The 12,085-nt window shown below is 37.2% G+C and overlaps 1 protein-coding gene across 5 annotated transcripts in view; it reads left to right on the top strand.

Moving 5' to 3' along the window:
• ABCC4 (ATP binding cassette subfamily C member 4) overlaps window positions 1-12,085 on the top strand; it is a 142,458-nt gene that overhangs the window by 69,032 nt on the left and 61,341 nt on the right. For all 5 annotated transcript variants that reach the window (XR_005259508.1, XM_038158844.1, XM_038158855.1 and 2 more), the window contains one exon: window positions 8,020-8,099. Coding sequence is in view for 4 of the 5 variants with exons in the window: in XM_038158844.1 (XP_038014772.1) it covers window positions 8,020-8,099 (80 nt within the window). In the remaining variant the exon portion in view is untranslated. The remainder of the gene's footprint in view (window positions 1-8,019; window positions 8,100-12,085) is intronic.

Here is a 12,085-nt window from a genome sequence, read left to right as displayed (position 1 = left end):
TACTCTTCAGGTACTTCAGTCCATCCTGTTTGTAGTATTCTGTTTAAATTTTCTAAGTCCCTTTTCCAGCAAAACAACACTGGGGACATACTTCCAGCCCAAATTGGATTTATAGCAGAAAGAGCTACACAAGTGCTCTTTTATAAGTGGGCGCATTTGTGGTTCAATATTTTAGCCAAGAATTAAATTCATAATTGTTCTAGTAGAAAGTCATTATAAGACTACATTTTGTAGGTAATGTTTGGGGTTTCTGTTATACAGATGCTTTGCATTGTGGTGAGAAGTGAAAGTAGGTAACTTAATATATGAAAAAGAAGGTGGTGTAAATCAATGGAGAACTTAGTCAGTAGTGTATAACTTGACATCTTTTTAAAGGCCAATTGATAAGAAGTTGCAAGCGGTTACTTTTTTTTTGTTGGTTTGGTTTTTTTTGTGGTTTGTTTTTTGTTCAGTTGGACTGTGTCCCTTTAAAATGGGACTTAAAAGTCCTGCTGCTTATGTTGAAGCATACAGCAGAAATTAGGTTCTGCTGTATTTTGGCAGTTCCTTAGATTTGGTGGTGTCATTTTAGGTTGTGAGTTTTTATTTTCAGTATGTTTAAATGTAGAATTTTTTCATTAAACTGAGGATAACTTAAAATAGCTTCAGTGGATGAGTTTAAAATTAAACAGAGAGGGTATCCAGAGCGTAACTTCTAGAATGGTTAGAACTTTGTTCTGGCAATCTTCATCATAGGATTGCATATTAGAAGTTTGATATTACTCCAGGGATTGGGGGGGTTGCAGGTGTCTGCTTCCATTGTCATTCTAATTATGAAGCAGAGATGTTGTTTTGTACTCAGGTTCTAGCATAAGACTTTTATATGCTGCCAGAAGTTTGTACTTCTAAATGATTTTGAATCTTCCTTTCACAATCAATTACAGAGTATGATTGCAGGGATCAATAATTAGAAAATTGCTGATGAATATATTATCCCAGCTCTAGCATACTTTTTTAAATGGGATCACTTTGTTAGCAAGTATGATACAGCACCAAAGTTAAATTCTGTTAAATGCTGTTACATCTGGAATTGTAACCAACTTAGTTAATGGGTAATGAGATTCAATTGGGAAGGCAGTTAGGGTGCAGAAGGTATTTTGAGACTTACCAAGAAAGCAATTTCAGAAAGAAGGAAAGTTACACTTCCCCCTCTTCCTCCACACAATCAAGGTTTTTCCTTTGTGTGCTTCTGTTTTTAGTGGAGACTTAAGATGTAATTTCTGCATTGTATCTTATGTGAGGAGGCTTTGGCTGGTGATAACAGATGTTAGTGCATGTGCTCTTCTGTGTACACCCAGGAAAAAGGACAAATCAACTCTACCACATAAATTACCAAAGAGAGAAAAAAAATTATATAGAGCATTGACCTATTTTGGTTTGCCACAGCAGGGTAATTCCAATCAGTGGTATGTATGGACTAGGAAGCTGCAGAAACAGCTGTACAGTTAGGATCAATGTATTCTTACTAGGTAATTTAGATGTCTCCATCAGCAGTAAAAATAAAAATTCATTTCCAAAGAAGCCTGTTTTCCATTCTTATCTTTATCATAGTTATTCTTCTTCCTTTAAATCCTACACTTAAAAATAAGATCAAACACAGTGTTTGTATTTTCTTCTCATTTCCTAACTGTTTTCTTGTTTGACAGCATTTGTGTAAAAAGTCCTTTTCAAGTAGTAAATTAATTTGGATAGAAGGCTTCCCACCTGAATTCATTACATGCTGGCAGTTTAGATAAATGGATATTATGGTTTCAGCATATTTCGGCCCAGCACCACTGTGCCTATTTGCAAATGTCTAAGAAAGTGATAATATTCCTATCAGTTTCAGACTGCTAAAGGAAAAAAATGGGGTAGAATTTCTTATTTATATTTATAGGATGCCTGTGGGGAAGACAGCAATGCTGTATATGGCAGTTTGTGTGGACATGTGGTGCTAAACATATATTAAAAAAAGATAACAGACCTTTTGACGTTTCTTTGTAGAAATATGGAAGAAAAGCCAGAGTAGATCAGTAATTGACAGTTATGCAGGAGATGCATTTCCAGATTTCTTTCTGAAGAAATATTTCACAAACTTACAATTCATTTCAATGTCGGTAATCCATCTTTAATTATTTTGTTGATTTCATAGTTGTATTTTACAAGGTTGATGTAATGTCTGCTTCCTGCCAACATTTGATACGGACAATCCACTTTGTCATTGCTTTGATGAAACGGCAGGCTGCTTGTCGTTGCAGTACTTTTTTTTCAGGGTGCATGTGTTTGTGTGTGTGAACTGAGCATGGGTAAATACTTATCAGTTGCTGAATGCCACAGCTTAACAGCAAGATCTGTGGGGAGCTGCCAGTTTGTACCACGGACAGAATGGGAAGCGTGTTCAGTGCAGTTCAGTAGACGGGTGTTTACATGTACCCAGTTATGTACAGCTGTTTCTTATATTTGTACTTTTTGAGTGTGCCTTTATTGCCACACATACACTTGAGAGCATTATTTTGCTACCAGGTGTCCATTTAAAAGGGCTTTGGTGTTCCAAGCTGTAATTGGGACTGCTGGAGTGCACGATTCCTCTCTTTGGGGTCAGGAAGCCCACGCTGCGCCATGGATGTTGCAGTGGTGGCACCCAGCCACCCTGTTGCCACACTGTCAGGGGGTTGGGGGACATGAGGGGCTTCTGCTTGCTCAGCAAAGTTAGTGGCTGCACAGTATGTACTTTGGGAATGTCTGACGTGGATCCATCCAAAGATTGTCTACTTTGCAAGCATCTCCTTGGCATGACATGCCTTCAAGCAAGTGTGCAATCCTAGCTGGGGTTGATTAGGTTTAGTTACACATAAATGCCTAAGTACCTTCTTGAATCTATTCTTAGCACTACAAGTTGGCTTTAGACAGGTTCCTGTGAGTTTACAGCAAGGAGAGGAAGAGAATATAACTTTTTCTCCATGGAGGCTGGGCAGTGAGGGTGTTCTGGCTTCAGAGTAGATTAAGAGATTTTGAATATTTTTTTCCCCTGGTGAGTGCAGTACATGGATAAGGATATTTAGGCCAATTGCTATGGAGGAGTTTAGGTCACTATGCAAAGCAGTATTTATTAATAACATTTGCATATTGAAATAAAAAGTGTGATGCAATTAAAATTGCCTGCACTGAGGATTAGCCTGATCTCTGAGGGGAAACACATTCCAAGACTGTGCACCCATGCACACACAGGCACGCACAGGTGGCAAAATCTTTGTGTCTGTAGAGGGCCCTTTTCTTAAACCCTTCTTCTTTTCCAAAGAGGCGAGTCAGTGAAGTAGAGAAGTAGTGACAAAGTATTTCTGCAATGTGTGATGAAGCAAGTGGGTATAAAGGTTTTGTAAACTCATTGCAAGGTATAGAAAATCAATGTGCCTACTCTATTGTATTACTCAGAAGTATTTCAGTGAATGCCCGGGCCAAGAAAGTATACTTGAAGTGCCAAATACCTTTAGAAATAATGTACTCTTGCTTTTAGGGTCGTTGGAATTTAGGTTGCACAACATTGAATACTGTGGATGGCATTTGGCTATTCCAGTGGAGGATCCTAGTTTCTTGTTTAAAAAAAAAAAAAAATCCTTTTCTGATGTTTGCATCTTGAGTGTTGATTCAGTTTGGATTGTATTTCTTTCATGATAAAGTATGTATAAACATTTTAAAAAGGTGTGGCACAGTCAAGTGTTTTCATTATTTGTATGATAGGTTTGAACATCTATTCCAAAGTATCAGTAGGCACCTGCAGAAGCAAAGTGGGTTTGTAGCACCTGAACACATTCCGATTCGTGCAATTAAAGCGGTTTACAGAGCGAGGAAGAAAAGAATATCACCTACTGAGGTTTGATGTCTTTTTCACAGAGGACAAAAGGGTTTTGATTCTTTCACTTCAAGTTTAGCCTAACTATTGTGTAGGGGAGGAGGTTTAATGAATCATTGTTTAACTTTGATACTGCCAAGTATTTGACCATTAAATAGTCTGAAATGTGTACATAGCACTTTGGTGACAGACCCTTATTTAACAGTGATTAATTGGCATTGAATAGTTATTTAATTACTTCGGAAGAAATCTAACAACAGTGTGTGTTCTGATTAAGTTATTTGATGTAAAAACAAACACAAGACTGCTGAAGAGAGCACGTCCCCTTTTGCAGCTTGCTTCTAACAGCACACACTGCATGGAAGCCTGAGTGATTGAAATTGTAGATACTATTCACCAGTTTGGATGCTGTTGTAACATTGGCATACTTAGTCCTTGATTTCTCAAAAGACTTTTTTTGTTTGTGGTTTGTTGAAATTTGACTTAGAAGTTTTAGGTGTAGTATTTTCTTTTTGCTTTTGTAGCCCCTCTCTGGGATAAGTAAAGGACGTAGATATTAATGGAGCTTAAATTTTTTTGTGAATTGGATATACTGGACTGATCTAAGAATGATTGTTTCTTGGCATACATATGTATATCAGAGATGCTTGCTTAAGGAGTTCGGGGTTTTTGGAAATATGAGCTATGGTGGCAAGGTTATGTTGATAGTCTGTAAGTTTAGGAGAGAAGGATTTAGAGGTTTTGGGTGAAGGGGCAGGTAAGTTGTGCAGCTCCTGCTTTTCTTGAATAGCAGGTGCAACAGTTTCCATAGTCTGAAAAAGCATTCTTAAAAGTTAGATTTGCACATTCTGGAAGAATCTGTGGTCATAACTGTAAGCATTTTGAGTCCTGACTTCAAATAGGCACTTTAACTTTTAAATCTGGAATGTTTTCTCTTGCATGCTTAATTATTCATAAGCAAGTCACTGATTTACTGTGCTTCCAGTAAGTGGAAATAGTTGTTTCTTCATACCTTGTGAAATAGACCTCTTGTACTTGTAGACATCCTTATAAATGAAGCAATTGCTTTGAATGCAATACTGTAATGGCTGTGGGGCATCTTGTGGATATTTCCAAAGCATAACACTTCTGCTTGAAGGTGCGTTGCTGTCCCTGCCACATGGTGAAGGAACTTGCTTTAGTGAGTTACTGTACCTTCCTTCTGTGTAGGGCATGCTGTATAAAATGCCAGTTCAGTTCCATCTGTGTGAACAGGATCTGAAATGCATCTCCAGACTTGTATTTTCTCTTCTACTCTCTCTGAGGTAGTAGAATTGAAAAACAGCAATGACAAAAATAAAGCTAAGGCTTGTGGGTTTGTTGCTTGCCTTTAGCTATAGAAAAGTATTAATGGTCACCAGATAAACAGTACAGGAGGGAGATACAGACCTCTTAGCAATAAAAGATTTTCCTGGTCTTAATGACTTCAGGTGTCATTATCCAGAATTTCTATGTGCCAACACTAAATAGACTAATTTTTTAGTAATTTGATAATTCAAAAACAGTGAAGCTCTGCTATCAGAGATTCACTTTAATGTTTATTTGGGAAGCAACTGATTCGTGTTGCCAGTGTTTCATTGTATTAAGTGGACTGTGAAAGGTTCCAGTTTTCAAGGTTTGTCTTTTTCATATACCATTTCTTTTGCTCACTCAAATTTTAGTCAGTGTCATTTTACAGAATTGCTGTATTTACATTTTAAAGAGGATTAGGCAGATTAAAAGATGTTTTCATGTTTCATTGATAACATCAGATTAATTTCCACTTTCCTAGTGGCAGCTCACAGAACTGTCAAAACAGAGGCTGTAGTAGCATTGTTATACTTAACAATTCCATAAGGCAGTTGCAAAAAAATGCAGTTTTGGCAATTAGCAGCGTGATTACCTCTGGGAACTGGAGTGGTTGGTGGTAACATGGAAGAGAAAAAACAGGGATTGCTGGGGACAGCCTGGCTGAGCTAAGTTTTCTGTCATGACCATGTTGCTCAGAGAGCTTCATGGGAAGAGGAGCAGAGCCACAGTTACTCTTAATGTGCAGACATTGCTCCATGGCTGGAGGTGCCAGCATGGGGCTGACCTTGCTGTGGCCATGGAAGAGGACCCAGCCTGAGTGACCTCTCTGCCTCCTGGCAGTGTCACGTGGGATGGCCTTTGCGCAATGGCTTCTTATATAAGTCTGAAACCACTACAAATAAAACTTACTTGGGGTTAAAAGGCAAAAAGGTGATTCTTAGGTTGAATTAAGGTGGGGTTTGCTCACTGTGGAAATAATCCTTTGCCCTTGTGTGCAGCTCATCATTGGTGGGTCTCAAGCTTTTCATGGAGGGCCTTAGCACTGTCACCTCTCCTTGCTGTGCTCCTTGCTCTGTAAAATAAAGCGAAGTCACTCAGAAGACAAGTGACAAAGCTGTGAACAGATTTCTAATACCCTGAGCCCAATCTGTTATTCCACCTGGTTTTTCTTATCTGCCCTTCCTGGACATGCTGCTAAAGAAACCTCTATCAACAGGAAGCATTTAACCTCTTCAAATGATTTTCTTTTTGCCAGTGAAGTCTTGGTTCATTTGAAAATAACCTAGAATGTGATATTTAAGGATATTAAGAAGCCTTAGTGACAGCGTGTATGCAGCATGTGCTTGATCACTCTTCTGTGACCAGTTTCCATGAAAGAGAATCATGGCAAAAAGAAAGTTTTTTTAAAAATTGCCTTGGACTTTCTTCTGATGTATCTACCCTGATATAAGTAAAAGGAAACATCCCCACATGCTATTCCTAGTAGAAAAAGATGAAAGAGATTTTTCTGAGTCTTGTGCAGCTGTACAACCTTCCTCTCTGTGTGCAAAGCCTAAAACCAGGATGAATTCAGCTGTTGGCTGCCTGAAGTAACTGCCTTGGGTAGTGAAGTACTGCAGAACAAGCTCTTTGCCACCAGTAGCTCTCTTCGGAGTCATGTCTCAGACCTGAGGAGAGGATGTATTCTGTATTTTGTTTGGTCTGCAACAGAAATTCCCTTAAAAAAGAAATGAATGAAAAAGAGCTGTGAGCAGAGAACTAGCATGATGGTTGCTACAGAAGTTCCTTCAGTATCTCTTATCTCCAAATTACGTCGCCAGCGCACTGTGTGGAAACTTTAAACTTGCTTTCAGTTTAATGAGCTCCTTTGAAAAGAAAAAAAAGTCTTTTGTTGCCAGTGCAGTGAATATGTTTGTACCAGTTAAAAGTATAATTGAATCAAGATATATACAGATAACAAAGCAATGTGAATGCATGTATGGGCATCACACACCTTAGAAATAGCCAGGTTCCCACCCCTGGTTTCGTTTCTTTCCTGGTGAGTAGAGATACTGATTAATAGAGAAAGATACTAATCCACTTATGGGTGGCAACGCTGTGACTTTAATTATGAAAGAAGTCTCGATATAACTGACTTTTTTCACTCAACTAGAACTTGGGAAAATAGAGAAATGTAAATGCTTCACTGACAGGAGATTAAAAATTGTTTTATTAGCTTTAATAAAGATCAGTATTGTCAAGGTTTTCAATAAGTATAAATGTAAGGCTGCATGAATGCAAATCTATCTCAGATTTTATTTTAGAAACGCCTGCAATTTGAATTCATGTATAATGTTGAGGGGTGAGAATAGAAATGCTAAAAAAGATGAGTTAGATCAGCTCTGATCTATCTGAGACATGCATGCACTAGTGAGTTTCAGTCAAGGATAGGAGCAGATTCCAGCTGATGTTGCTTGATGAAACTTGCATTAAATTGTCTGACCTGTAAACCTTTACCTGCCCATGTTAAGCATATAAAGCATGTGTGTTTCACCTGTTAAATTCTGTTGAAATATTATCCTCAAAGCCCTTTAATTTTTTTTCTAGCTGTTTAAGTAAAGGTTTTATATTTGGGTAGAAGGCATTTGTAAAAAAATTTTTCTTCTTCAAAATATATTGCATTGGTTGTAGGAGACTCCCTGGATGGGGGTTTCCAAAATTGTCTTTTTATTTTTAAAGTCCAGCTGTTTCCTTTTAATTGTTTTTGAAGTGGTAAAACATGGATCTTTTCAGGCATTTTGCTTACTTCACTTTTGTTTTTCTTCTTGGCCCTGTTTCTGTAGGAAGAATCTTAAATCGTTTCTCCAAAGACATTGGCCACTTGGATGACTTGCTTCCGTTGACATTCTTGGACTTCGTGCAGGTAATTCAGTTGCTGCTGTCAGAGACTTGTGCACTGCATTCTGCATTTAGATTCCTGTGTGCTTTGCTGAAGATCAGCTATTTGTCACAGATGTAGCTGAGTCGAAGGAAAGTACTTGTTTGTGAAAGAAAGGTGCGGTTGAAATTTAACGTGTCAGTAAAAAGCTAACATGAGTAATAACTGGTAGGTAGGAGTGGCTATACACAGCTTGCTATTATGTCAAGATTTCAGCTCATAGCAGCTACATGCTTGGTAAATTGCTCTTGATTTGCCTCCAAGCAATCTGGCAAGCTTATTGCTGTTATAAGAAATATGTCCGTAGTAAAGAAACAATCAGCTCACATGAAAAGATAGCACAGATTAACCTAATTACATGTCTACTTCCACAAAGAATCAAATGCTTACCACACCGTTTCGGATTAAAATAGGTGTGGCTATTTACAAAGAAAAGATTAGTAGTAATAGGGTGAATATAATAGCCTTAATAGGAACAAGTGAAATAAGTTGCTGCAGAAAAGAAAGATGGACAAAGCACTGAGATTTTGATAATGATGAAATGATAAAGGATTATATGTGACATCAAGGTAATTTTTCTGTTGCAGTTGCTATTAATCTTTCTTGTAAAAAATTGCAGGAGGATAAATCTGAGAAAGAATGATGGTAGTGTATGAAAATAACATGAATCACAGAATACACAGAGTTGTGGAGGCTAGATAAAAAAAGACTTAGTGGATTATCTGGATCCACTTAGTGGATCACACCTGTCATACTGAGGTCAGAAATGTTTCTTAAGGTGCTATTGCTAGCTTTGCTTCATCTCTTAAAGATAACTTATTCAGGATCTAAACCTTGTTTTGACTTATTTAAAAATAAACATAAGACATTTCAGGTTGAACAGTTTAATAATATTGTTCTTGCTGAACTCTTGAAAATAGGGAAAAAAATTACTCCAAGGAGTAGAAACACCTACTAAGATAAAGTGGTTTTTGTAGTTTAGTGATGTAGCTGAAATTGAGGTGTATGTTTTGTTTTTCAGATTTTTACAGTGCCACTTTAAAGTGTCATTTTGGGGAAGAAAGGAACGTGGTGTATTTTACCTATTAATTACAGTAATTTGGGGTTTTTTTGTGAGTTAGGGAGTTACTTACAGTGAATATGAGAATTTTTAATTCATGGTTACTTAATTTAATTTTAATTAATTTAAATTCTTCTTGAAAGTGCAATATGGTTTTTCTATAAAAATGATTCCTTTTTTGCTGTTTGTACAGATTCTAAGTCTTCTTCAGTCTCATTAACTGTCTTATTAGACAGAATATCTTACTTTATTTCAGCTGTCTTGAGACTATACATATGTGCCTTTCTTTTTGCCTGGAAGTTCCGTTTGTCCTGCAGTCCTTATCCTCTTCTCTTAGCACACTGTTTGCATCCACAAAGTCAAACCCATCTGTCCTGTGCTGTGTGCTGCTTGTCCATTGGGCCAGAGGGGTTTATGTGCGCATCAGTGTGTCCCCTTTGCAGCAGACTGGACTGTGTGTGTGTGTGTTCACACTATGTACTGCTCATGGCCAGAGCATCCTCTGGGTCCTGTGATCCTGAGATAAAATGATTAACGATTTTCTTTAGTTCTGTGCATTTACAATAATAATATGAGGGTTGTGTTGTAAGACAGTGTGGTGGTTTTATAGCAAGAAACTGAGTGGGTGTTTTGCACGCCCTGGCATGTGGTTTAAAGGCATGTGGGGTTGTCTGAGGATGCAGAATTTGCTGGGAAAATGTTACAGAAGTCTGCAAAAGCAGAGGGAGCCACAATTGATGTGATCTTGTCCATACTTCCTTTTGGGAGCAGACCCTGAAGCAAGCTGTCTTGAGAATTGCAGTGTCTTACTTTTGACAGAGCAAACTGATCTGCTTCAAAAGAAGGCTGAGGGAATGTCTGCCCTGTGTGCATGGCACATGGTACAGAGTGAGACATCTACCAGCACATTGGAAAACCTAGTCATTGACTAGGTTTTTTAGGTCATTGACTAGATCCTTTAGGCACTGTGTGCTTTCCAAAACTGAACTGGTCTGGAATGAAAGAGTGAAGGCTGCTTCTCTGGCTGTGATTGTTTTCTTCTTTCAAGCTCCTACTGTAAACCACATTTGGTAAACATTTTCCTTCATCTTGATTAATTTATGCGGGGTTTTTTTTTAAATTGGCTATTGAATTATTTGTCAAATTCTGGAGTTTGTTTTAAAGTGAAAAGTTTTTGCTTACCAAAAAATGAAGTAGATTTTACAAGTCCAGTAGACTATTAAAAAGACACTGTGGTTCAAAGCTTACCTTCTCTATTTGGCATCAGAAGAGAAAATTTAGGATCTAACTGTTGATTATTAATGCACTGCTATCCATAAGAAAAAAAGCACTTTCTTCTTGGCAGGTTTTCTAAAATTTACTCTTCTTGATGAGCAGGCTTCTTGCTTAGTGGATGCTTTTGTACTTCAAGAGCAAATATATATTTATTTCTGATGAAGCGGAGATTTTTACAAAGGATAACTGTTATCAATAATGATAGAGATCTTTTGTCACTTGTTTTGTTTGCAGGTGTCTTTTATAACACTTCTTATAATCCCTTCAGGAAGAAATATTTTCTCCTTTCTAAAAACAGTATTAGCTGGATATAAAAGCCCTGATCCCAGCCATTATTGTTGATTCTTTGAGAGACATTTCCCAACATTCATTGTTTAAATGGTTGTCAGGAGGAATCAAGTGAAACTTAATAAACAATGCAGTAACTGGTTCATCTTACTTTGTGTGTAGAAGCTTTTCTTGAGCGGATTTGCATTGAAGAAGTGGTCGTTTTTCAGAGTTATTGCTGGGATCATTGTGGAGCATTCCACTCTTTTACTGTATTGGCAAGTGAGTGTGTAATTTCAGCACAAATAAATACAATGTGGTTGGACACCCAAAAGCTACAGTATGAGCCAATTTAAATACCAATAAATAAATAATTAAATGCCACCTTCTAGTTTCAAGAATTTTGTAATGACACAAAATACAGATTTTTAAGCAATGCTAAAAATTGATAATATTCTTTTTGGAGTAGGTAATAAGATTTATACACTGCACTACAACCATCATGAGCATTATTAGTCTAGATAGCTAAACTGGATGAAAATTAATTCTTTGAGCAGAAAGAGTTTAATATTTTACATCTTCCATTGAGTTAAGGAAAATAAAGACTCTCTTCAAGACAGTGGATAGTCTCTGTACACGTTCTGGTTAATGCAAAGTTGAAAGGTATGTGGCAAGCACAAAAATGCATCATGAACCTTGTGTTTTCTTTCGAAAATCTAGTTAGATTTTACTAAAAATTTTTACTAAAAAAACCCATGGCTTTGCAATATCTCCCAAAGTAGCTACTTGCATTGCATTTAAATGTTTTCTGCCATCTTTTCATTCTTTGGTTTGAAGTGCACCAAAATATAGCACACCTGTCTTGAGAGATTGAAGGCAAGAGAATCAGTCCTCACTGGAGGGCAGTAATTTCTTTCTTCTTATGAATTTTAACAGCATATGAGGCATCTCATGTTAGTGCAGCTGACTGTGTTTTGTGGAAATTATTGCTGTATCCACAAGGTTTATGAATTAAAAATAAGTCTCTTTTATGAAAACATGTTTATGGCTGTGTTTGACTACGTGGCTGGAACAGAACGCTGTGGGTAGATGTGAAGTAGAAAAATTGAGAAGAAACGAAAGGTTAAGTTAGGTGTTTCAGCTAAGATATCTTTAATGGTATGGTTAGAGTCCAGGTTGAAGCTCATTTAAGTAAAAAAAAAAAAACCTTCAAAATCTGCCATCTAAGTCTGAGACTTATCTTCTGTAATGAATTCTGGGTGACCATAAAGTTCCATACCAGATCTCCTAAAAAGTAAACTAGAAAGCATTGCTATGTTCAGTATGACACTTGCTGTTTCTAAAAAATACGGCGTTAAATTTGTTTGTA

The sequence above is a fragment of the Motacilla alba genome, chromosome 1 (assembly GCF_015832195.1).
Source record: "Motacilla alba alba isolate MOTALB_02 chromosome 1, Motacilla_alba_V1.0_pri, whole genome shotgun sequence".
Taxonomy (NCBI): Eukaryota; Metazoa; Chordata; class Aves; order Passeriformes; family Motacillidae; genus Motacilla; species Motacilla alba.
This window is presented reverse-complemented; position numbering and strand designations above follow the sequence as displayed.